This window comes from Schistocerca serialis, chromosome 5, assembly GCF_023864345.2.
Source record: "Schistocerca serialis cubense isolate TAMUIC-IGC-003099 chromosome 5, iqSchSeri2.2, whole genome shotgun sequence".
Taxonomy (NCBI): domain Eukaryota; kingdom Metazoa; phylum Arthropoda; class Insecta; order Orthoptera; family Acrididae; genus Schistocerca; species Schistocerca serialis.
The window spans coordinates 35,627,983-35,655,872 of NC_064642.1; the positions used below are offsets into that span (position 1 = coordinate 35,627,983).

The 27,890-nt window shown below is 46.6% G+C and overlaps 1 protein-coding gene across 4 annotated transcripts in view; it reads left to right on the forward strand.

Annotated features, from left to right (window-relative positions):
- Positions 1–27,890, forward strand: part of LOC126481027 (titin) — an 804,028-nt gene that overhangs the window by 384,553 nt on the left and 391,585 nt on the right. For all 4 annotated transcript variants that reach the window (XM_050104491.1, XM_050104492.1, XM_050104490.1 and 1 more), the window contains one exon: positions 9,274–9,396. In XM_050104491.1, coding sequence (XP_049960448.1) covers positions 9,274–9,396 — 123 coding nt within the window. The remainder of the gene's footprint in view (positions 1–9,273; positions 9,397–27,890) is intronic.

Sequence of the window (27,890 nt, forward strand, 5' to 3'; positions counted from 1 at the left end):
ACTCTGTAGTCGTCCATAATTGCAGAAGTTTTTTGTGCAGGATTTTGTGCAAGTACTGACCTCTCGATTATATCTCATAAATGTTCGATGAGATTCATGTAGGGTGGTCTGAGTGGTCAAACCATTCGTCGGAATCGTCCAGAATGTTCTTCAAACCAATTGCGGACAATTGTGGTCCGGTGAAACGGCGTATTGTCATCCAAAAAAAAATTCCATCGTTATCTGGGAACATGACATCCACGAATGGCTGCAAACAGTCTCCAAGTAGTCAGACATAACCATTTCCAGTCAATGATCGGTTGAGTTGGACCAGAGGACCCAGCTCATACCATGTAAACACAGCCCACACCATTATGGAGCCACCACCAGCTTGCACAGTGGCTTGTTGACAACCTGGGTCCATGGCTTCGGGGGATCTGCGTCACACTGCAACAATACCATCAGCTACAGCAAACCGAAATCGGGACTCATCTGATCAGGCTACGGTTTTCCAGTCGTCTGACGTCCAACCGGTATGGTCAGGAGTTCAGCAGAGGCGCTGTAGGCGATGTCTTGCTCTTAGCAAAGGCACTCGCGTCGGTCGTCTGCTGCCACACCTCATTTATGCTGAATTCCGCCACACTATGCTAACAGGTACATTCGTCGTACGTCCGACATTGATTTCTGCTGTTATATCCCCCTGCGGGTCCGGGGATTAGAATAGGCCCGAGGTATTCCTGTCTGTCGTAAGAGGCGACTAAAAGGAGTCCATCCCCCTCACGGGGGTAGTTAGCGCCTGCGTCCGGAGACGGACGGTTCCACGACCTATATTTGCGGTCATTTTGGTTTTTCACTTCTTCTCGTTTCTTCCTTCCTTTGGTTGGTTCCTTTCTTTGTTCTTCTCCATCTCACTGTCTTCCTTACTCTTTCCCTTGCCTTCTTCTCCTTGCCTTCTTCTCCTTGCCTTTTTCTCCTTGCCTTCTCTGGTCTCCGCCTCGGCGTTTGAGACAGTCTGTCCTCTCTCTCTTCTTTTTCCTCTTCTTCCCTCCTCCCTGTGCGCGCCTGAAGGCCGACCCACGCGTAGCCGGTGACGGGGTAACGCGTAATTGCCCGCCCTGGGTAGACAAGTAAGGCACGCACGTACCCCCTGGTAAAGGCCAGGCCCAGGGAGGGGTGATTGCCTGAGCTGATACCTTCTGACCATGCCGATTGGTCCCTCCGTCTGTTTCTCGGGAGGTGTGACCTGAGGTGTAAACATTCACCTAAGGCGGGAGTGCCCTCTGAGAGGGTCCCCACAAGGAAGGAGCGCGCCATCGGAGACGCTGGCAATCATGGGGGATTCCTCCGCAATGGATTTCTCTTCTTCTTCTCTCTCGACTTCTGCCCATAAACGGAAACTTGACCAGCCACCAGTGACAAAAGTACTACCGCCTGCCCCACAGTTCCTCGTAGTTTCTCGATCTGAGGACGGCAAGGATTTTTCCTCTGTCAACCCTTTCGTTATCCAGAAGGGCGTAGATGCCATAGCCGGATCTGTCAAGTCGTGTACCAGGTTGCGTAATGGTACCTTGTTACTAGAAACTGAGAGCGCCTTTCAGGCACAAAAACTGCTTCGGGCCACACTCCTGTACACGTTCCCTGTCCGGATGGAGGCTCACCGCACTTTGAATTCGTCTCGTGGTGTGGTATATACTCGATCACTCGACGGATTGACTGACGAGGAGATTCAGTCTTTCCTCGCTGAGCAGGGCGTGACGGCTGTCCATAGGGTCATGAAAAAGGTCAACAATGACTTTGTACCGACCCGGACACTTTTCTTGACCTTTGATAGTGTTCAGCTGCCGTCGCGTATCAAAGCGGGCTACGAGTTTATTTCTGTTCGCCCCTATGTCCCGACACCTACGCGCTGCTACCAGCGTCAGCGTTTTAATCACACTCGCCAGTCTTGTTCCAATGCGGCTAAATGTGTCACTTGTGGCAGGGATGCCCATGAGGGTGACTGTCCACCTCCGTCTCCTCGTTGCGTGAATTGTCAGGGTGACCATGCAGCGTCCTCCCGCGACTGTCCCATCTACAAGGAAGAACGCTGTATCCAAGAAATTCGGGTCAAAGAGAAAGTGCCCACCTCGGCTGCTCGCAAGCTATTTGCTAGTAGGAAGCCCACGCTGCTCCCAGCGGGAAAATACAGTACTGTCCTCGCCTCTCCTCGGACTACCAGGGAGGTGGCGACGCAGACATGCGATCTGACCTTCAGCACCACGGTCGTCCGTTCGGCCAGTGCTAAGATCGCGCGGTCGACGTCTCCTCTTCCTCCCGTCACCCCTCAGACACAAGCACCTTCATCAGCTTCTGCCAAGACGAAGACACAGATGCACGGGCCTTCAAGAAGGAACTGTCCCGTGCAGACTTCCTACGTGCCTCGAACTCCCAGCCGTCGACCAGTACTTCCACTAAACGACCTTCCAAGAAGGCTCATAGGAAGCACAGTTCTCCTTCTCCGCCACGGCGCATTTCTTCTCCTGCGCCACCCAGCGGTTGCCGCCCCAGGCCGTCATCCGTTTCGCCTGGCCGCACCGCTGGTAGCCGAGCATCTGGCCGTCCACCGGCGGAGGAAGCTCCTCCTCCCGGCCTTCTTAACGAGATGGCCGATGAACCTATAGAACCAATGGACGATGACTGTCCGCCTACTGATAGCGGCGGCAGTGCTCGCTCGAAGCCAGGCCCTCAGCGGCCTTCGAGGTGACCCCTTCTTTCATCTTCCTTTTCTTCTCACGATGGCACTTATTCACTGGAATATTCGCAGCATTCGCTCCAACCGAGAGGACTTGAAGTTGCTGCTCCGCTTGCACCGTCCACTCGTCGTAGCCCTCCAGGAAACGAAGCTACGCCCATGCGATCACATTGCCTTGGCACACTACACCTCTGTGCGTTTTGACCTACCCCCTGTGGTAGGTATTCCGGCTCATGGAGGGGTTATGTTGCTGGTCCGGGATGATATTTACTACGATCCCATCATATTGCACACCGGCCTGCAGGCAGTTGCCGTCCGAATTACTCTCCCCACTTTTACATTTTACATTTGTACCGTTTACACTCCATCGTCGTCTGCCGTTACCAGGGCAGACATGATGCAAATTATTGCTCAGCTACCTGCACCATTTTTGTTAACTGGAGAATTCAATGCCCACCATCCCCTTTGGGGCTCTCCAGCATCCTGCCCGAAGGGCTCCCTGTTAGCAGACCTTTTCAACCAGCTCAATCTTGTCTGTCTCAATACTGGCGCCCCTACTTTTCTTTCGAACACATCTCACACCTATTCCCATTTAGGCCTCTCTATATGTACTACCCAACTTGCACGCCGGTTTGAGTGGTATGCCCTTTCTGATACATATTCGAGCGACCACTTCCCGTGTGTTATCCATCTCCTGCAGCATACCCCCTCTCCGTGCTCAACTAGTTGGAACATCTCCAAAGCAGACTGGGGGCTCTTCTCTTCCAGGGCGACCTTTCAGGATCAAACCTTCACAAGCTGCGATAGTCAGGTCGCACACCTCACGGAAGTCATTCTCACTGCTGCTGAATATTCCATCCCTCACACTACTTCTTCTCCACGTCGCGTACCGGTCCCCTGGTGGACCGCAGCATGTAGAGACGCTTTACGTGCTCGTCGACGTGCTTTACGCACCTTTAAACGCCACCCTACAGTGGCGAATTGTATCACTTATAAACGATTACGTGCGCAGTGCCGTCGTATTATTAAAGAAAGCAAGAAAGCCAGCTGGGCTGCTTTCACAAGCACCTTCAACAGTTTTACTCCTTCTTCTGTTGTCTGGGGTAGCCTGCTCCGGCTATCTGGCACTAAGGCCCACTCACCAGTTTCTGGCTTAACGGTCGCTAGTGACGTCCTTGTAGCCCCTGAGGATGTCTCCAATGCCTTCGGCCGCTTTTTCGCAGAGGTTTCGAGCTCCGCTCATTACCACCCTGCCTTCCTCCCCCGAAAACAGGCAGAGGAGGCTAGGCCACCTAACTTCCGCTCCTCGAATCATGAAATTTATAATGCCCCTTTCACCATGCGGGAACCCGAAAATGCACTTGCCCGGTCACGGTCTGCCGCTTCAGGGCCTGATTCTATTCATATTCAGATGCTGAAGAACCTTTCTCCTGCGGGTAAAGGTTTCCTTCTTCGTACTTATAATCGCATCTGGATTGAGGGACATGTTCCCGCATGCTGGCGCGAGTCTATTGTTGTACCGATTCCTAAGCCGCGGAAGGACAAGCACTTGCCTTCCAGTTATCGACCCATCTCGCTTACCAGCTGTGTCTGTAAGGTGATGGAGCGAATGGTTAACTCTCGTTTGGTTTGGCTGCTCGAATCTCGACGCTTACTTACCAGTGTACAATGTGGATTTCGTAGGCGCCGCTCTGCTGTTGACCATCTGGTTACCTTGTCGACCTTCATTATGAATAACTTCTTGCGGAAGCGCCCGGCCGCGGCTGTGTTCTTTGATTTGGAGAAGGCTTACGACACCTGTTGGAGGGCGGGCATTCTCCGCACCATGCATACATGGGGCCTTCGCGGTCGCCTCCCTCTTTTTATTCGTTCCTTTTTAATGAATCGACAGTTCAGGGTACGTGTGGGGTCTGTCCTGTCAGACACCTTTCGCCAGGAGAATGGGGTGCCACAGGGCGTCGCTCTCTTCGCCATAGCGATCAATCCAATAATGGATTGCCTCCCAGCTGATGTTTCAGGCTCCCTTTTCGTGGACGATTTTACCATCTATTGCAGCGCGCAGCGTACATGTTTCCTGGAGCGCTGTCTTCAGCGTTCTCTTGACCATCTTTACTCCTGGAGTGTCGCCAATGGCTTCCGTTTTTCTGCCGAGAAGACGGTCTGTATTAACTTCTGGGGCTACAGAGAGTTTCTCCCACCGTCCTTACGACTCGGTCCCGTTGCTCTCCCATTCGTGGAGACGACAAAATTTTTAGGTCTTACATTTGACAGGAAACTTAGCTGGTCTCCACATGAGTCTTATTTGGCTGCCCGTTGTACCCGTTCTCTAAATGTCCTCCGTGTTCTCAGTGGTATGTCGTGGGGAGCGGATCGAACCGTCCTACTTCGCCTATATCGGTCGATCGTCCGCTCAAAGCTGGATTATGGGAGCTTCGTATACTCCTCTGCACGGCCGTCCATCTTACGCCGCCTCAACTCCATACAACATCGGGGTTCATGTCTTGCGATCGGAGCGTTTTATACTAGTCCCGTCGGGAGTCTTCATGCTGAAGCCGGTGAATTGCCACTGACCTACCGGCGCGATATATAGTGCTTTGTCGGTATGCCTGTCGGCTACTGTCAATGCCCGACCACCCGTCTTATCGTTCCTTTTTTGACGACTCTCTCGACCGTCAATACGGGTTGTATGTCTCTGCCCTGCTACCCCCTGGAGTTCGCTTTCGTCGCCTCCTTCAACACCTTGATTTTTCACTCCCTGCAACCTTTAGAGTGGGCGAGAGCCACACGCCACCTTGGCTCCAGGCTCAGGTTCGCGTTCACCTTGACCTCAGCTCGCTCCCAAAGGAGGTTACCCCCGGTTCGGTATACCACTCCCGTTTTGTCGAACTTCGTTCGAAATTCATTAATATGACCTTCATTTATACAGATGGCTCTAATACCAATGACGGGGTCGGTTGTTCTTTTATTGTCGGGGCACAAAGTTTCAAATACCGGCTCCATGGCCATTGTTCGGTCTTCACAGCTGAGCTCTTTGCCCTCTACCAGGCTGTTCTTTATATCTGCCGCCACCGACATTCTGCTTATGTCATCTGCTCCGATTCCCTGAGCGCCATCCAGAGCCTCAGTGATCCGTATCCGGTTCACCCTTTCGTGCACCGGATCCAACGCTCTCTTCAGCAGCTGGTGGACGACGGTTCTCCGGTTAGCTTTATGTGGGTTCCTGGCCATGTCGGTATCCGTGGGAACGAAGCTGCAGATGCCGCGGCCAAGGCTGCGGTCCTCCAACTTCGGACAGCTTCTTGTTGTGTCTCTTCATCAGATTGTAGCAGGGTCATTTGTCGGCGCATTTTATCGCTGTGGCATGCCGATTGGGTTGCACTTACGGACAACATGCTTCGGGCCTTGAAACCTCTTCCCGCGGCTTGGACGTCCCCCTCACGCCCCTCTCGGCGGGAGTAGGTAGTTTTGGTCCGGTTACGAATTGGACACTGCCGATTCAGCCATCGCCATCTGCTGACGGCTGCGCCGGCGCCGTTCTGCCCATGTGGGCAATTGCTGACGGTCCGCCACATTTTAACGTCCTGTCCGGATTTTACTGCACTGCGTCTTGATCTTGGCCTGCCATGTACTCTCGATGCCATTTTAGCGGATGACCCAGGAGCAGCTGCTCGCGTTCTTCGTTTTATCAACTTGACCAACCTGTCTAAGGACATTTGATTATGCTGTTTTTTAATCCTATGCCTGTCGATCTTTTATCGTGTTTTCTCTTTTAGTTGCTGTTTTAAACTTGTGCCTCGCGGTGCATTCCTAACGTAGTCTGGGCGCTAATGACCGTTGAAGTTGTGCGCCCTAAAACCACAAAAAAAAAGAAAAGAAATCTGCTGTTATATCGCGCAGTGTTGCTTGTCTCTTAGCACTGACAACTCAACGCAAACGCCGCTGCACTTGGTCGTTAAGTGAAGGCCGTCGTCGACTGCTTTGTCCCTGGTAAATATGGTATGTCCGTGGTAAATATGGTATTCTCGACATACTCTTGAAACTGTGGCTCTCGGAATATTGAACTCTCTAACAATTTCCAAAATGGAATGTCTCAAGCATCTAGCACCAACTAAGATTCCGCGTCCAATACTTAAGTCCCGTCTTATCTACAGCAATATGAAACTCGAAGTAGATAACCGGCTACAATCAACAAACAAAAATGTGAATTAATCCACTGATCCACCTGAAGATAATGGTATAAACACTCAAAACACGTCGTGGGAGGAAACAAAACTGACTGACATAGATAACTGTTGTAATTTATCTCTCACAGAAACAAACGTGGTGGACCCGTGAATGTAATATGCTGTATGATAAGAATAGAGGGCGCAGTGGAGGAAATTTTGAAACAATCTGCGTTCACAGCAATGCCGTGAGAAACAGCCCAGACAGGTTTCAGAGAGAAGCAGTGCTGGCAATGAGGACGTTTATGCACCACAAGTTTGGTTTTTCAGCGTGATTATGGTCGCACGAAGCGAATTTCTGAAAGCGGAATAGTAGTTGTAGCTAGATGCATGGGAAATTACAATTTGGAAATCGTTAGAGAGTTCATTATTCCGAGAGCCACAGTTTCAAGAGTATTTACCATGGACATACCATATTTACCACGGACAATGCATTGGACGACGGCCTTCATTTAACGACCAAGAGCAGCGCCGTTTGCGTAGAGTTGTCAGTGCTAAGAGACAAGCAACACTGCGCGATATAACAGCAGAAATCAATGTCGGACGTACGACGAATGTACCTGTTAGCATAGTGTGGCGGAATTCAGCATAAATGAGGTGTGGCAGCAGACGATCGACGCGAGTGCCTTTGCTAAGAGCAAGACATCGCCTACAGCGCCTCTGCTGAACTCCTGACCATACCGGTTGGACGTCAGACGACTGGAAAACCGTAGCCTGGTCAGATGAGTCCCGATTTCGGTTTGCTGTAGCTGATGGTATTGTTGCAGTGTGACGCAGACCCCCCGAAGCCATGGATCCACGTTGTCAACAAGCCACTGTGCAAGCTGGTGGTGGCTCCACAATGGTGATGACTGTGTTTACATGGAATGGACTGGGTCCTCTGGTCCAACTGAACCGATCATTGACTGGAAATGGTTACGGTCGGCTGCCTGCAGATCATTTGCAGCTATTCGTGGATGTCATGTTGCCAGACAACGGTGGAATTTTTGTGGATGGCAATACGCCACTTCACCGGACCACAATTGTTCGCGATTGGTTTGAAGAGCATTCTGGACGATTCCGACGAGTGATTTGACGACCCAGATCACCCTGCGTGAATCTCATCGAGTATTTATGAGATGTAATCGGAGGTCAGTTCCTACACACAATCGTGCACAGGCAACACCTTCGCAATTGTGGCAGTATGGATGAATATTTCTGCAGGGGACTTCCAAAGACGTGTTGAGCCAATGCAGCGCCAAGATGCTGCACTGTGCCGAGTGATTTAAATAAGTTTGCCACTTCATTTAACTGGGGTGAAATTACATTAGGTGTTTTACAGGGTTCAATCATGGGTCCCCTTCTGTTCTTGATATATGTGAACGACCTCCTTTCCTATCTGAAACAGGAAGCTGAACTGACACTGTTTGCTGATGATACACGCATAATTATTAATCCAGTAAAAGAATTCGTATTTGGATGTTCTAAAGCGACTAGGTTCAGCAACTTTTGCAATCAGAATAATTGCCAATTTTGGGGATATAGAAATTAGTAAGCTAACATACTTTGCATACTTTCACTCTCTGATGTCGTACGGAATAATATTTTGGGGTAACTCAACATTTAGACAAAAAGTATTCACTGCTCAAAAGAAAGTGGTTAGAATAATGTGTGGGGTTCATAGTCGCACATCTTGTAGGCAAAGATTGGGAATTGTTACAACAGCCTCACAGTACATTTAGTCATTAATGAAATTTGTTCTCAACAACCTGGACCAGTTTAAAAACAACAGTGACATTCATGATTATAATACCAGAAAAAAGAAAGACTTACACTATCCTTTACTCATCCCATCTCTGACACAGAAAGGGGTAAAATATGCTGTTATAAAAATTCTCGACAAATTACCAGATGAAATAAAATGTCTGACAGACAGCAGTAATAGCTTCAAAAATAAATTGAAATCATATCTACTTGACAAGTCCTTCTATACCATAGATGAGTTCTTGAATAGCAATAAATAAATCTATAAATATAGTATACGCATTTTGTTCATTTAAAGGGAAAGGGGCAAATAACAGAAATGTATGTGAATTTCTTGTGCACTTGACACATTCCACATCATAACGGATACCGTACCGTGCGATTTATCAATGGAACACGCAACCAACTAACTAAGTAACTAACTAACGGAAGGAGGTCCGACACGATATTAGGAGGTATGCCATGACTTTCGGCACCACCGTGTCAACCGGCCTCCAGCGTCCGGCGGTCCACGGCGCCCGCACCTCGCTCGCACAGTGGCACCACTTTTGAAAGTTGTTGCAGCTTGAAGACAGCGTGCGTCCTCTTGTGTTGCAGAGCGGAGAATGGCTGCAGCTGAAGCTGCTGGAGGCGGCGCCGGACCTGACCAAGTTGGGCGCCGACCTGCGGGAGGCCGAGGAGCTGCGGGCGGCGCACGCCGAGGTCCTGCGCCAGCTGCAGGTCGGTACAGCCGCTGCCCGCGGCAATTTCCTCTAAGTTCAGTGGACAGAGCTCAGCCAGCATTCTATAAGGCGTGAGCTAGCAAAACGCGTGAAAATACCAAAACGGAGAAACAAACAAGTGTAGAGATTTCTTTCAATGATTTATACCTGTACATAATAAGTAGCTTAGTTATTTCCTTCATAAGGTCCAGAATGAGCATTCACTCTGCAGCAGAGTGGGAGCTGATTTGAACCATCTTAGCGGATTAACGCTGCATCGGAGACTGCCGACTGAGCTGTCCAGTCACTACTCACAACATCCCACCGGAATCTGGCAGGAAGTTTCAGTTTCTCTCACACTCCGCTGAAAAGTAAAAATTTATTCTGGAATAAAATTCCGTAGTCTATGCTTAAGCCAGGCGCGCTAGTCCCGTAAGGTACGCTGTGAGGTTTGGAAAGTGGGAAGAGAGGCGCTGGCTAAAGTAACACTGTGACAGCGCAACGTGAATCGTCCGCGGATGGTTCAGTCGGGTGTTTTAGAAGAGGAGGCTCGCTATTATAAAAGATAAATCTTGGTTGTCCTAGAAGAGGTGCCGTGCTCTCTTTGATTTAGAAGAGAAGATGTTGGCTGTCGACAAAGAACCTTTGTTGCTTGCTAGAGAAGTTTTGTTTGTTTCAGAAGAGAAGTCTTGTTTGCCGTAGAGGAGTTAGTTCTCAACACTAGAACGGCAGGGGGCTAAAATGATCCCTGTCATACGTTTTTCGTTCGTTGTCATATCAATTTATTTACTTCGTTAATGAAATTACAGGACTTTTTCTAATTTTTTCTCCTCTTTCTGAAGGTCTTTTAGTACTTACTAAATATTTTAATTTTCTTCACCATTTCATTCAGTATACTTAGAACAGCGGAAGGGGTCAATTTGACCCCACTATAATTTCTCTTCTGAATATAAGTAAATTGTCCAACAATACAGTGGAGTGGCAACAGTGAGCAGTAACGGAAAGCAGTTGCTTCTCATTGTTGCAGCTTGGCACGTGTAAATTCCAGTCCACCACAGCTTATGTTGTGTAACTCAGACAGTCCTTGTCCGTGAAACAGGTTTACGAACATGTATCGTCAGCGTGGACTTTCTGATGAAGAAGTGTTACATCTCTTAGAAAAATCCGAAGCTGAATCTGAAATTTACTTGACTGATGAAGATATTGATTATGTACCTGACACAAGTGAAGATGAAAACATTGTGAATGAGGGGCGATTAGTGGAAGAGGATTCAAATGCTGATATACGTCAATCATCACCTCTTTCAACACGGCAGGTACAGCTGGAAGCGTCGACAAAGATGATTGCAAGGGATGGAACCGTGTAGGAGATTCGAAGTTATTCATCTTCTGAAAGGCAGTCAGCTGAACAAGAGAGGAGGTCCCACTGCTTATGCTTGCCAACGAGTAGACAGCTCTGTCATCAGTGCCTTCCGTCTTATTTTTGATGAAGCAATGCTACGTTTCATGAAGAAATACAGGGAATCAAATGCTCAGAAAGTACCACAAAAAAAAATTACTGAACTTTGTCATTGTGCAACTGGAGAAACTGATAACCATCATGTATGTTCGGGGTGTATTGTGCACAAAAGGTATGTCTGTGAGCCTGCCGGAGTGGCCGAGCGGCTCTAGGTGCTTCAGTCTGGAACCGCGCGACCGCTACGGTCGCAGGTTCGAATCCTGACTCGGGTATGGATGTGTGTGATGTCCTTAGTTAGATTTAAGTAGTTCTAAGTTCTAGGGGACTGATGACCTCAGATGTTAAGTGCCATAGTGCTCAGAGCCATTTAACCATTTTTTATGTCTGTAAATGATACCTGGTCGCACTCTTGGGGGCCTGCTTTTATCAAGGGACATATTTCAGAAGCTTCTCAGATTTCTCCGTTTTGATGAAAAATCAGTGCAGACTGAACGTCTGGGAGCCAACAGATCCGTTCTTGCATCTGAAATTTGGGGAAAGTTCACTGAAAACAGTATTTGCGCTTACCGCCCTGGAGAAAATAATTGATGAGCAACTGTTACCAAGCAAAGTAAGGTGCAGGTGTACTCAGTTCATGTCCAACAAACCAGACAAATTGTGGTCTGAAATTCTGGTTGGCTGTTGATGTAACGACAAAGAATATATGTCATGCTTTCCCATACCTCGGCAAAGGGGACACGCATGGAGAGAAACAACCACTTGGAAAGTACGTCGTTCTGCGTCTCATGGAGCGATTTATAAATCAAGGAAGAAATGTGACCACAGACAACTTCTTTACATCTCTTCAACTTGCTAAAAAACTCAAAGAAAGGAAAAGAAAACTTCATTAGTTGGTACAATGAACAAGATCCGCCGTGAAATCCTCGATGAAGTAAGGAAGTCGAATGCTGAAATACACTCCAACACAATACTGCACAATAGTGGCAACACAGACTGCACCTTGACTATATACCAAGGAAAGAAGAATAAAAAGTCATTCTTGTGAGTGCATGCTGAAGTAGCAGTAAGCAAGGAAGGAAAGAAAAGGCCTGATACTGTGACGTTCTACAATGCAACAAAGTACAGGTGGACATGGTTGATCAAATGACCCGTAAATATACTGCGAAGGTTGCGTGTAGGAGATGGCCTGTGCGTGTCTTCTACAACATACTGGACATGGCGGCAATAAATGCATGGGTCATCTATAACATAGCAACGAACAAGAAAATGGAAAGGAAGAAGTTCGTACTTCAACTTGCAAATGAACTCAAGGGAACGAAAGAACAAAAACATAAGGCAAAGGAAGAGGATATGGGACTGACATCACTTACAAACAGGAGGAAGTGCCAAATCAGCCTCTGCAAAGGCAACAAGACCAGCGAAAACTGTGTAAAGTGCCACATAGCCGTGTGCGGAAAATGTGCGCGTAAAACAGAAATCACCTGTGCTAAATGCGTGTAGCAGCTTCGAATGACTTGAGTGAAAAGTGATACAGAGCTGTTTGTAAGACAGATGTGAGAGTAAATGGACCAAATATACTAAATGTATGAATAGTTAATAAATTAAAATCTATAGTTACGATACTTGTAAGCAGTAACAACAATAAATTTGTATCATACATTGTTGTTCAAATAAATTAGTAATTATTATTTATAATTGTAAATAATTGTTGTGATTACTAGAAATAAAGTATGGATTAACAAACACTAAAAAAGTACTTGTTTAAATCAAATATATTTTGTGTGGAGTCAAAATGACCACTTTCCACCGTTTTAGGAGTGTCAGAAACTCCGCCGTTCTAGTGTTAAAGGGGAAATATCCTTTTTGTAGAAGAAGAAGGGAGGTTTGTTTCAGAAGAGGTGCCTTGTTTGTTGTAGTAGAAGTAGTAATGTTCCCATTAGAAAAGGAGTTTAGTTTCTTAATTTGTTGTCCGAGGGGAAATCGGTTTGTTTTAGAAGAGGAGACTTGTTGTCTCAAGAGAGAAGTCTTACTTCCTCTAGAAGAGGAGCCTTGTTTGTATCATAAGAAGTGTCTTGAATCTTTTACAAGGTGTCCTTCTTTTGTGTAAAAGAGACTTGTTTGTTTTAGCCGTAGAGTCTTCTTTGTTACAGAAGAGAAGCTGTTTCCTTCGGAGGAAAAAAAATGGTTAAAGTGGCTCTGAGCACTATGGGACTTAACTGCTGTGGTCATCAGTCCCCTAGACCTTAGAACTACTTAAACCTAACTAACCTAAGGACATCACACACATCCATGCCCGAGGCAGGATTCGAACCTGCGACCGTAGCGGTCACGAGGTTGCAGACTGTAGCGCCTATAACCGCACGGCCACTCCGGCCGGCCTTCGGAGGAAAACCTCTGTCTGTATTAGAAGAGCTGCGTCGTATTTAGCCTTGTTTGAAATTTTGAAGAATAATTGTGAATGTTACTTACATGTTATGGTTTAACTTAATGTTGAATATTATAGCGTGAGAGACGCAGTCATTGTAGACATTTTTAGAGAGAGAGAGGATGGGCTACAAGAAGAGAGGGGAAGCCAAAAAAATGAAGTCGGTAGAGCGTTTACTAGTGAGAGGTAAAGTGAAGTTTCGGTCTAGCATAGATTTTCAAACTGCCAGGTAATCTCACTTTACAAGTTGTTACAAAATATTTCGTAGGTCTACTCATTCTTTATCCTGTTTCCGCTCATTTTTTAAACATTCCGGAACGAGAGCCGTAGTTGCTATATCTGGATAGTAACGACCATTATAAGGAAGAAAAGAAGGTCTGAAACCTCGATGAGTGAGGAAAATCTATAAGCGATAGTACATTTCCTCATTTCCATGGTATTTGTTATCATCTCGATGTCTGTCTTTGGATGTCATGCAAACCGCACAAAATCCTGAACGCTTATCCAGATTCCGTTGTCCTATGCACGGCGTGTGTTGTGCTATGCACGGCGTGACATCGCCGAATGTACGTCGCAGAAGACGTTCAGCAAACGTTGATTCGGAAACTTACATTTGCAATCTTCACCGGGCCATCCCACCACATTCGCACCGCGACGTCCGTCCACAGGCTAATGACACGCTCAGACGAATGCACTGGACGCGCCTCGACATTGTATGCGGTGCGGAAGTGGCACCAGGCGGTCGTTTGACCCTGTACCTCTGGCGTCAGCCACGACGGTGAGCCTCGTACGGAGTCATCAGAGTAGGATGGGTCGACATCAAGACGTCAGAGAATAACAGAAAGGAACTATCGTGGTTGGGTGTGGGCGTGACCACACTGTTAATGAAGTCGACCGATTTGCAGCGCTGATTCGCTAAAATTTGTACAAGGAATTGTGTTACCCGCGACCATATAACACGGTGCAAGAACAGTGGTGCTGCTATACTATGTCTTGAGGCAATGCAACTCAACAGCACGCAAATTACCTAGACTATACTCATCCAAAGTTCGATAACGAGAGCACTGGCGGACTTCAACAAGCTTTACGCGTAATTTCAAGCCTTTTCGAAACTTTTTATCGCTGACATCCCTCACAAAATAGTGAAAGGTAAAAAGTTTATCCCTTTCTACATTTTTGCTGTTCATGCTGTGAAACTTCACCATCAGGTATGACTTTTTAATGTATGAGTTGCAGACAGTATCGTATACCACTAAATATACGAGGGTTACAACTTAAGTAGTGGCAACTATTTATTCACAACCGATACAAAAGAGTTACATGTTTGTACCTGTTACTGTCCTTCAAAGTAGTCACTAGCGTTGTGTAGAACCCGTTCCCAGCGATGTGGAAGGCGTAGTATACCGTTAGCAGAGCCAGTTCTGTTGATGGTGCGAATGGAGCGGTCTACTGCCTGTCGAATCTCTGGATGTTGTACATGAGTTTTGAAAGATTTTCGTACACCAAACGACGATTAGAAGTATCCCGTATGATTTGCGGCTCTATGACTTGTTCACGTGCTGCTGGCGTGAGCATCAACGGAAAGAGGTAGGGCAATAAAACTGGACGTCCACGACTCTTCGCAGAACGTGGGGTTCGGAGGCCTGTCTGTTCTTTACAGTAGGATAGATGATGAACTGTAGCATCTCTGCCGAAAAAGCACAATGCTGGTGCACGCACAAATGTTAAACAATGAGCTCCGCATCAGAACACAGTGTTCCGTCAGTGGTGGCGCGCCTATGTGGTGAAGCATCCCCGCCTTCACCTCCGCACGACTCATCGCCATCGCGGCTAGGTCCCGCGCCTGTCTAAAGAGAGAGGTGGCGAGTCTCAGCCATAATGGAGCGCGTTGTTGGTTCCGACTGGCGCCGACGTACGAGAATGCGTGGTCGGACGTCCAGAAAACCTCAGGCGCTAGTGGGAATGTTTTGCAGTTTTCAAGCTAATAATACCTGCTAGGGCTTTTATTTTGAAAAATTTTAAAAAATTAAGTTGTACGAATAATATTGAACTTGGTAATCAATATTTTTGCGCTTCTGCAGAAATGATGTTTACGTGGTTATTACTTCATAATTGCCCTGTGTGTATACTTCTGAACAGTTGCGGTTGTGCAGTGTTTGATCTGGTTCGTCCTAGCTAGATTTCATAGGTTTTTAACCTGAGGAAATTATATGTTTCTTGAGGTAAATGGATTATTTTGGCTTTGCAGGATTTGGATACTCTAGTGCAGCTATTTAGGGGCTGGTTTTTTAGTGACTGTTAGTATGGATTTTTATGAAGTTCGTGCCACCTTGCGATCGTTTTTTAAAAATACTTTTAGAGTCGTGAAAACCATGATCGAACCTTCTTGTCCTTACCTTTCATAAAATTTCGTATACCCCATGGTTGGGAATCACTACTGCATGCGATTGAGGTAGCTGCTCAGCGCGCCAAGATTTAGGGATGCCAAATTTTGGACCCAAGTGCAGGATAATGTACCAAATCGAATTTTCGGTGTGAGTTAGTATTGCATTTATCTCGTAACCGATACTATAATGTGAAAACTTTAATGTTGAAGCAACACCAGAACTGCCACATTCAATACCGTACGACAACGACGTGTCTTGTTGCCGCTTCGACCGTGGGTGATAAACTTCCGTTACGCCCAACAGTAAGTTGAATGCGACAATGCTGTTAAATTACTCATTTTCTGCAACTGTATGTCAGATGCATTTCACCCAATTGTTTTAGGCATGTATAGTGTTTATTGCTGTATTTTACGTACGCCCATTGGATCTCGTGTAAGCACTGATGGACTCAAATTTATTTGATAGGTTTCCACATAATTGCATGCCACAAACTTGTTTTTAACTAGGCCTGACATTGCTGCTCGTTTAACCTAGTGTTTAGACAAAGGCCAAAGAACACACATAAAACCTAGGAGACATAAAAACGTCGCATTCGGGAGGACGACGGTTCAAACACGCGTCCGGCCATCCTGGTTTAGGTTTCCGTGATTTCCCTAAATCGCCTCAGTAAATGCCGGGATGGTTCCTGTAAAACGGCACGGCCGATTTCCTTCCCCACCCTTCCCTAATCCGATAGGACCGCTGACCCCGCTGTTTGGCCCTCTCTCCCGAATCAACAAACCAATCCAACCAACAAACCAAAATAAAAACGATTGAAGAAGTCTATAACTCTTATGTGAGACGTCTTTGGTGAAAGACATTAATAAACATTCTGTTTAAAAAGATGGTTTTTCTTTTGGGCAAGATAAACAGCATTGCAACAGCAATTGAGAAAGATTTGCGACAGATATTAACAATATAAGATTTCAGTGATTAAAAAATGCGATGTTAGAGTTTTTGTTTTAGTGGGGACGGGGGAAAGGAGGGAAAGGAGGTCTTCGATTAAATGAAAAGGGGAGTGAGGCAGAGGATACCAAATACATTATTAGACTAGGATACATGAAGCCGATCCCGTTCCTGAATCAATAGTATCTCTTACGTAGCACGGGCACAGGAGGGTTGATGGTGGGGCGACACGTTTCCTAAATGAATGTAAAGTACTGGTTCCTACCAGTACCCGTTGCAATTAAGAAACATGGGCGTAGATTTACATCGTAGACAGGGAGGGAAAAACTAGAATCTTGCGTGTGCATCTGGTCGCTAATTTAAATGGTTCAAATGGCTCTGAGCACTATGGGACTTAACATCTATGGTCATCAGTCCCCTAGAACTTAGAACTACTTAAACCTAACTAACCTAAGGACAGCACACAACACCCAGCCATCACGAGGCAGAGAAAATCCCTGACCCCGCCGGGAATCGAACCCGGGAACCCGTGCGTGGGAAGCGAGAACGCTACCGCACGACCACGAGATGCGGGCGCTAATTTAAAATTTCGGTCTTACAAACGGTATATTATGCACAAAATACGTGTTGTCTCGTATAAGGACTCACGAGCCGTATAACAGAGCAGCAATTAAAAGTATTCCCGATACGAACCACATGCACGATGTATCTATTTTCCCTTATTTCCTCTGTATTTCTTGGTTTAGAAAAAAAAAACTGTCGAGAACCATGCAAGTCAGTGAACTACTGGAAATACTTCACTATGTAGAATAGTTTTGGACTGGAAATCAAAATTGCGGTAGTACCCAGTGACAAGTAAGCTAACTACAAACTTGTATTATCATAATAATACAAGAGGTTTTATTTTAACCCATACAAGAGGTTTTATTTGAAGCCATACAGTTTAGTATCAGAGATGAAAAGTCGCACCGTAAGTAACTCAGACACAGACCGGACTGATCTTGAACGACGAGCTCGCTCCTTTTCCTGGTATTTTCCATAAATTATGAGGGAATAACACGTTGGTAGTTGGCTTCGGTGGGCACTACTGTTTTATGTTAATCCATCACCTACCTCTGAATAATTCTTCTGGTAGAATGTTCAGAAATTCCGGTCCATTGGCTGAGACCAGACGCGGCGGCGAAGTTGAGCCACTGGGTTCGCATCCGGGACATCCAGGTTTAGGTTTTCCTTGGTTTCCGTACATTGCTGAACGTAAATGCTGAGCTACTTTATTTTAATAGGACACGGCCAATTTCCGTTCCCACTGCTGTCTATTGTGACACTATGTTCCGCGCGACAGTCGTAAGCCCTAAACGGATTACCATTTATTTGTTGCTCAATGTGCGTGGAACCCTTTCTTGAGAAGTGTCTCGAATTGTAGCATCTTTTTCAGGAGAGAGTACATTTTTGGCGTGAAGCAAAGGGTGTTTATTCAGATGTGTTTGTCTTTCTGTTTCCGCTATTCCCTTTCCTCCCCGTCTCCATGATTTGCTGTTAGTAACAGTTAAAAATAATATCTTGTGAGAATCATAAAGTATTCTGGTCTGTGTACAGTCCTGTACGATTCTCCCTGGGTGAGAGCATTCCGCCGTAATTTGTGCGTGACCAAGGGACAGAATCTTGGTCAAATCTTAGCACAATGTGTGACCACATCCATACTACTCACGTAGCGAGTAGCTTTTATTGTACCACTATTAATAATATTTTCCATTTAAGTAACACTGTAAGAGTGACTTTTTCTAGAGGCCGCTGTAGCCGAGCGGCTCTAGGCGCTTCAGTCCGGAACCGCGCTGCTGCTACGGTCGCAGGTTCGAATCCTGCCTCGGGCATGGATGTGTGTGATGTCCTTAGGTTAGTCAGGTTTAAGTAGTTCTAAGTCTAGGGGACTGATGACCTCAGTTGTTAAGTCCCATAGTGCTTAGAGCCATTTGAACCATTTTGACTGTTTTCTTGTTTCTGTGCGAAGTGTTAATATCATCAGACCGGTGCAGGAGTGATGTGTAGGGCACCGAAGGATTGTGTTAGATTAGCTGCTTAAAACCACTTCCTGATTTTCTTTGAGCATATTTTGACAGGACAGTTGCCGCGTTACCTTCAGTGGCGGCCAGTTTACATTCCACAGCATTTCCACGACACTCTACCGTGACTCAGAAAAATACCGTGACCGCTCCTGCGGCTCTCTATGTGTATACTCGATGTCCTATTTTTGTCTAACCTAATACGGCTTCCGTACAGTGAATGCAGTCTCACTTATTGACCTCAAAATGATTTATCTTTAGCGGACAAACTGTTGTTTCCCAGAATTCTGGGGATAAATCACAAGCCACTTGTCTTACCTTTAAGTAAAACTATGAGGTGATGGTTTTCGTGTTAACGCGCGTTGTTGTTCCTAGCTATTTACATTACAAGATTAATACCAGGTGTAACTAGTCAATCCTGTGGTAAAATACTACATTTTAACCAGTATCTTTATATTTCATTACGTTTCGAAGAATTTGGCAATATATTCAGCATGACGATCCTTGTCTAGGCTCTGATTGGGAGTGTGTACTTTTCATTGAGTAACAGTACCTAACTGCGTGCAAATAATGGTTCGCCCACTAGAATAGCGGTATCGCAAGCCAGCATTATTCGTCATCTCAACAATGTACAAAAAATTGAAAATCACAAAAATAGCGATAACTTTTGTTTTTGAGGCAACTCTTTCGCAGTCGCAATTTTTCAAGTAATATGGGGGGTTATGCCGTCCTTGGTGACAGTATAAAGTCTTACTTGGACACACATACACGTAAGTCAGGACACATCACCTTTTCCTCCCCCTCCCCCTTCACAAACTGCCACATAGAAGAAAAAAAATTATAGGAAAACGCATGGAAATAATGTAAGTAACCAAGAAACATGAGTACTAAACAAGCAATTTCTAACAAGAAAACTGTGTTGTGATGTCGGTATCACGGTGGCCACTGATGATGCTTCTAAATAAAACGAAACGCATTCGCTCGAAATAAGACTTTATAGATCGCTAAGACGGCATAACCTCAATGTTAGATTTAACTCGTTTCACTGAAGCGTAGGATGTATTTCGGATCAAGGAGTGCGTGATGTGATGGTGTCGTTAACACAACTGACACGAAACTGACGAAACTAGCACTTGCTAACAAGCGGTCTTGCCGCCAGTCTGCGCCGTCTGTACTCGGCAAATGTCGAACGTCAGCTGCGGAACTGACACAAAGCAGCCGAAGTTGTCGAGTTGCTTGAATGATATCCAGCCAAACGCGACTGCTGGCCATTGGCAGATTGTGAGCAGAACAAACTCGGACCAAGACGCCAGATGGGTAATGCTCGCCATAACAATTGTTAATATGTTGCCTGCGTAAATGGAAACAAATATAATTACCTCGCCTTTCGGTTGTTATTGGAACAGGAATAATTGCGTGCATACAAGAGCAGTAACACAGTTAGTGTTCCTTGCATTCGGTGATGGGCTATGTTTTTCAGACTCTTCTATTAGCTCACAAAGCTTTTTGCTGAGACAGTTTGTAACTGTTATCGGTGTCAACTTCACGTTCGTTGTCCCGTAATCGTCACAGAAGCAACACACGTCACACCCATCAGTTCCATCCGTCGGAATTTTGGGAGCGGGGACTGAAGGAGAGAAAGCGCCCAGTTGGTTGGTGGAGCTTTCTTGCTGGAGGTCCACGTCCCAGAGAGAACGAAGTCGTTCAGATGAACAAACACAGCTCGTGTGCAGTGGTGAGTAGTCGCAGAAGCGCCACCCGACCTGGTGGAGAGACGGTGTAGTTGTAGTTCAAGAGAGAGCTCCCTTGTAGTTTTTCAGTGTTGTGAGCGGAGCTCGGCTTTTTCGCAGGCCAGCTGCGTTCCGGTAGCCGCGTGCTGACTCATCGTCAGCTCTCACCAGCTCCTTTCCCCCGTGTCCCGACGCCTTCATTCACAGCGGACTCCCTTCTTTGCCAGCATACACTGCATACTGAATTCTCGCGGGCTCACCAACACCAGCTACGTTCCCCGCATGTCTTCCGTATTCCAGCGATTCGACGTAACATCGTTCGGCACACACGAATTCCGCAACTTCTGCACTGGAACTTTGGAACTCGCTCGAAACTGCCCTTACCACCGGTAAAAAAACCCAATTCCACAACTTCTCCTCCTTGTTATGGAGAGCCGGCCGAGGTGGCCGAGTGGTTCTAGGCGCTACAGTCTGGAACTACGCGACCGCTACGGTCGCAGGTTCGAATCCTGCTTCGGGCATGGATGTGTGAGATGTCCTTAGGTTAGTTACGTTGAAGTAGTTCTAAGTTCTAGGGGACTGATGACCTTAGAAGTTTAGTCCCATAGTGCTCAGAGCCATTTGAATAATTTATTTTGTTATGGAGAGCAATTTTGTACGAACTCAAGTCACTCAAGGTACAAAAATCGAACTCTTCTTCTTCACTTCATGAAGTGGGTTTACAGCCTGTTTCATCTTCATTTAAGCCGTCTGTTCCTCGGTCGTCCAATATTTTTCTTTGATGTTGATTTATGATTGATTACTCGTCTAAGTAATCTGCCATCCCCCATACAAAATGATATGTGGTTTCCATTTTAAGCGCCCTGGCTGTATTTTTTCATTTATACAGTATATATTAAGTTCTTCCCTCATATTGGTTTGTATCTGATCTCTGATGGTTCGTAAAACTTTCATTTCAGCCAACTATATTCTTCTTTTCCTCTTAATGTGCAAGATTGGCTTTCATATGTTACAATGGGGATAACCATTACTTTTTAAAATTTTAGCTTTGTATCCTTTCTTGTAGTCTCACCTAATGTTCTGTGCATTGTGCCACGTATCATTTAAAACATATTTAATTTATTAGTGATGTCGTTTTCATATTCATAACTAATGTCGCACTCTGAGAACTGAAAATGTGACACCTATTCTACTATTACTAATCTTCCACTATGTTGGAACGTACTGTAAATTTCCTTTTGAAAGACATTCCTTCAGATTTTTTCTGAACTTTCAGATGATAGTTCTTACATATTTCATATAGACGATGTTTTGCAAACTAGAGTTTATTTTATGTCTTTTGAATAACTATTTGGTCATCGGCCAAGAGCAGAGTATTTACGTCCGTGTCTCCTGGTATTAATTTGACACCCTGTTTCACTTCCTTTTTCCATCGTCTAGCAACATCATCTAAGTATACACTGAATATGGTAGGAGAAAGGCCGTTGTCTTTCACGTTTGTCGCACTCCTCTGTTGATCTTTATTCGTCCTACCTCCTTTTTCCTTGTATTTATTACAATTTGTGAGTGCCGATAGGCTACAAACTGCTTATTACTTGTATTAAATTTCTCGATACGTTCGTTTTTCACGATACTCCAAAGCTTATTCCTGTTCACTCTATCGAAAGACTTTTCATAATCAGTGAATGCGGTGTGACACACGGTGTATTCCCATCGTTTTTCAGTAAAGTGTCGTACTGTAGTTCGTACTGTAGTTGCAATGTCATTACAAGATGTCCGTTTCAAAAGCCATTTTGTTCCTTCTACACCGGTGCACCAAACTTTTTGAATTTGTGCGTCACATTTTTTATTCGATATTCGACTTTTGATCGTCAAGACCTGTTCAAAAACGCATTACTGCGTAGCCTTCATGTAAATACGACGTTATTACACTGAAGCGCCAAAGAAAGTTGTCTACCCATGTGTATTCAAATACAGAGATACGTAAGCAGACAGAATACGGCGCTGCAGTCGGCAACACCTACGGAAGACAACAAGTGTCTTCGTGCAGTTGCTACTGCTGCTACAATAGCAGGTTATCAAGATTTAAGTGAGTTTGAACGTGGTGTTACAGTTAGGGCACGAGCGACGGGACAGAGCATCTCCGAGGCAGGGATGAACTGGGGTTTTCCCGTACGACCATTTCACGAATGGACCCTGAATATCAGGAACGCTGTAAAACATCAAATCTCTTATATCACTGCACCCGAAAAAGATACTGCAAGAACGGGACCAACGACGACTGAAGAGAATCGTTCAAGGTGAGAGAAGTGCAACTCTTCCGGAATTCCTGCAGATTTCAGTGCTGGGCCATCAACAAAAGTCAGCGTGCGAGCCATTCAACGAAACATCATCGATATGGGCTTTCGGAGCCGAAGGCCCACTCATGTACCCTTGATGACTACACGAGACTAAGCTTTACGCTTCGCCTGGGTCTGTCAACACCATTGTCTGTTGATGACTGGAAACATGTTGCCTGGTCGGAAGAGTCTCGTTTCAAATTGTATCGAGTGGGTCGACTCGTACGGTTATGGAGACAACGTCATGAATTCATGGACACTGCATGTCAGCAGGGAACTGTTCAAGCTGGTGGAGACTGTAATGGTGTTGGGCATTTGTAGTTGTAGTGATATGACTCTGACAGGTGACACATACACAAGCATCCTGTCTGATCAGCTGCATCCATTCATGTCCATTGTGCATTCCGACGGACTTGGGCAATTCCAGCAGGACAATGCGACACGCCACACGTCCAGAATTGCTACAGAGAGGCTCCAGGAACACTCTTCTGTGTTTAAACTTGTCCACAGGCCATCAAAGTATCCAGACATGAGCATATCTGGGATGCCTTGCAACGTTCTGTTCAGAAGAGATCTCCATGCCCTGAAGGATTCGTGGTGTCAAAATGGCTCTGAGCACTATGCGACTTAACTTCTGAGGTCATCAGTCGCCTAGAACTTATGACTAATTAAACCTAACTAAGCTAAGGACATCACACACACCCATGCCCGAGGCAGGATTCGAACCTGCAACCGTAGCGGTCGCTCGGTTCCAGACTGTAGAGTCGTGGTGTCAATCCCCTTCAGCACTACTTCAGACATTAGTCGAGTCGTGCTGCGGCACTTCTGCGTGCTCGCAGGGGCCCTACACGATATTAACCAGTTTCTTTGGCTCTTCAGTGTAAAAACGTAACAGAAAACTTACTTTTACTCTCCTATAATAGCAAATCGTTCGTGTGCCCGGGGTAATATAACTCGTCCGCTATCTGGAGTTGATAGTAAAGAAATGGAAACACAAGGAAAATGTACAGCGGTGATTCGTTGCATCGGTGAACACAATGCGACTCCATTCGTCAGTGGTCGCGACACCACTCCAGACGCAGCCGTTTGTGTTGTGTTGTGTTAACGGCAGCCTACGTATGGGTCGGTAATTCCCTAGTTCGGCTGCTGCAGCTCTTTGCCGACGGCACGTTAAACACTAATCTCGTCCTCCGCCCCCAACCAACGGTGCGAGGTGACACAAAGTGCTGCAGGCTGCCCATTACCCGTTCTGGTGTGGCACGCGCAGATGTGGAGAGGTGACGATGGGCCTCGTGCGCGGTTTGGCAGTTCTGCCACGATGTAGTCAGACATGATCAACCGAAACCTTGTCTGCCCTCTCACGTTGCCGTGCTACGGCACTGTCTCATCCGAAGTGACCAACAAATATGGGAGCCGCACGATTCGACCATCCGGTCAAATGCAGGCACAGTAAAGCCCCTTTCAAACTCTGTCAGGACGTGATAAAGCTGTGTTACACCAGCATGCGGCATCTCTCTGCCCTTCGCAGTAATTACGCAACGTCTGACGCTGCTCACGGCCCTTATGTTCACCTTGTCTGGTAGCAAAACCAAACACGAAAAACACTAGTGTACTCTGGTGGCCGTTGTACGTATCACATGTGCTTCGTGTGTACGTGTACAGAGTTACAGTGATATCCGATCTTGTCTTCTGTATGCTTCAGCCTTTTTGTCAGGCAGTGTATACACTACTGGCCATTAAAATTGCTACACCAAGAAGAAATGCAGATGACAAACGGGTGTTCATTGGACAAATACAGGGTGATTCAAAAAGAATACCACAACTTTAGGAATTTAAAACTCCGCAACGACAAAATACAGAGCTAAGCACTATCTGTCGGCGAATTAAGGGAGCTATAAAGTTTCATTTAGTTGTACATTTGTTAGCTTGAGGCGCTGTTGACTAGGCGTCAGCGTCAGTTGATGCTAAGATGGCGACCGCTCAACAGAAAGCTTTTTGTGTTGAATCGACGACAGTTGTTCAGCGTGCATTTCGAACGAAGTATGGTGTTAAACCTCCTGATAGGTGGTGTATTAAACGTTGGTATAAACAGTTTACAGAGAATGGGTGTTTGTGCAAAGGGAAAAGTTCTGGACGGCCGAGAACGAGTGATGAAAATGTAGCACGCATCCAGCAAGCATTTGTTCGCAGCCCAGGAAAATCGACTCGCAGAGCTTGCAGAGAGCTGCAAATTCCACAATCAACTGTATGGAGAGTCCTACGAAAAAGGTTAGTTATGAAACTTTATCGTCTGAAATTGGTTCAAGCACTACCTGAACGTCAACTACCCGAGGCGATGGATCGGCCGCCAGGCAGCCCGTGACAGAGCACTTCATCACTGGCCTCCAAGAAGCCCTGATCTTACACCCTGCGATTTTTTCTTATGGGGGTATGTTAAGGATATGGTGTTTCGGCCACCTCTGCCAGCCACCGTTGATGATTTGAAACGAGAAATAACAGCAGCTATCCAAACTGTTATGCCTGATATGCTACAGAGAGTGTGGAATGAGTTGGAGTATCGGGTTGATATTGCTCGAGTGTCTGGAAGGGGCCATATTGAACATCTCTGAACTTGTTTTTGAGTGAAAAAAACCTTTTTAAATACTCTTTGTAATGATGTATAACAGAAGGTTATATTATGTTTCTTTCATTAAATACACATTTTTAGAGTTGTGGTATTCTTTTTGAATCACCCTGTATATTATACTAGAACTGACATGTGATTACATTTTCACGCAATTTGGGTGCATAGATCCTGAGAAATCGGTACCCAGAACAACCACCTCTGGCATTAATAACGGCCTTGACACGCCTGGGGATTGAGTCAAACAGAGATTGATGACGTGTACAGGTACAGCTGCCCATGCAGCTTCAACGCGATACCACAGTTCATCAAGACTAGTGACTGGCGTATTGTGACGAGCCAGTTGCTCGGCCACCATTGACCAGACGTCTTCAATTGGTGAGAGATCTGGAGAATGTGCTGGCCAGGGCAGCAGTCGAACATTTTCTTTATCCAGAAAGGCCCGAAGAGGGCCTGCAACATGCGGTCGTGCATTATCCTGCTGAAATGTAGGGTTTCGCAGGGATCGAATGAAGGGTAGAGGCACGGGTCGTAACACATCTGACACGTAACGTCCACTGTTCAAAGTGCCGTCAATGCGAACAAGAGATGACCGAGACGTGTAACCAATGGCACCCCATACGATTACGCCGTGTGATACGCCAGTATGGCGATGACGGATAGACGCTTGCAAGGTGCGTTCACCGCCACGTCGCCAAACACGGATGCGACCATCATGATGCTGTAAACAGAACCTGGATTCATGCGAAAAAATGACGTTTTGCCATTCGCGCACCCAGGTTCGTCGTCGAGTACAACATCGCAGGCGCTCCTGTCTGTGATGCAGCGTCAAGGGTAACCGCAGCCATGGTCTCCGAGCTGATAGTCCATGCTGCTGCAAACGTCGTCGAACTGTTTGTGCTGATGGTTGTTATCTTGCAAATGTCCCCATCTGTTGACTCAGGGATCGACACGTGGCTGCACGATCCGTTACAGCCATGCGGATAAGATGCCTGTCATCTCGACTGCTAGGCCGTTGGGATCCAGCACGGCATTCCATATTACTCTCCTGAACCCGCCGATTCCATATTCTGCTAACAGTCATTGGATCTCGACCAAAGCGAGCGGCAATGTCGCGATTCGATAAACCGCAATCGCGATAGGCTACAATCCGACGTTTATCAAAGTCGGAAACGTGATGGTACGCACTACTCCTCCTTACACGAGGCATCACAACAACGTTTCACCAGGCAACGCCGGTCAGCTGCTGTTTGTGTATGAGAAATCGGTTGGAAACTTTCCTCATGTCAGCACGTTGTAGGTGTCGCCACCGGCGCCAACCTTGTGTGAATGCTCTGAAAATCTAATCATTTGCATATCACAGCATCTTATTCCTGTCGGTTAAATTTCGCGTCTGTAGCACGTCATGTTCGTGGTGTAGCAATTTTAATGGCCAGTAGTGTATGTTAAGAACAGCAACGCTTCGCGCAGCGGGCCAGGCACCCGGGCGCCGGCGCCGCTGCCTCTGCTGCTGGGGAGACGGCCGCGAACGCGCTACGTGGCGCCGTACTCGCACTTGGCGGCGATACAGTGTGTTCCGGAAGCGCGGCGCCGGTGCCAGCGGCGGCGGAGGCGGGTTCCGCAGATAATTATAGCCGGTGGGATGGGACGTGGCGGGATGCACTCCAGGCGCCCGGAATAGCGCCTCGCCGCCGGCCCGGGCTCGGGTTACCGCCTTGTACGGCTCTGTGCGGGCCGGGCCGCGGGCTGCTGCTGGAGCCATTACGTGCTGTACCAACACTCCGCGATGGTCCCTCAGCCGCCGCCAAGTGGTCTTCCGTATCTCGCGTCGCCCTCGCTAGGGTGAGGTACACATGTCGACCAAGACAGTCATAGATTTCACTCTGTCACACACACACAGACACAGAGAGAGAGAGAGAGAGAGAGAGAGAGAGAGAGACATGCTCTAGGCCTTCATATTTTTCTCAGGGACTTACCGTCTCAGAGAGAGGTTAATAATATCTTCAGTCCTGCAGTTCCGTCGAAGGTTTTCCGTAGGTTTCCCTTACTTGTCAGGCAAACCCATAAATTAGTAACATGGCCTCTCACAAGTTCTGGATTGGGAAGGCCTGAGTCCCACAAAAAAAAAGTTCTACAACGAGTCGTGTGTCAAACACCCGCCCTATCTTACATCTACATCCATACTCCGCAAGCCACCTGACGGTGTGTCGCGGAGGGTACCCTGAGTACCTCTATCGGTTCTCCCTTCTATTCCAGTCTCGTATTGTTTGTGGAAAGGAAGATTGTCGGTATGCCTCTGTGTGGGCTCTAATCTCTCTGATTTAATCCTCATGATCTCTTTGCGAGATATACGTGGGAGGGAGCAATATACAGCTTGACTCCTCGGTGAAGGTATGTTCTCGAAACTTCAACAAAAGCCCGTAACGAGCTACTGAGCGTCTCTCCTGCAGAGTCTTCCACTGGAGTTTATCTATCATCTCCGTAACACTTTCGCGATTACTAAATGATCCTGTAACGAAGCGCGCTGCTCTCCGTTGGATCTTCT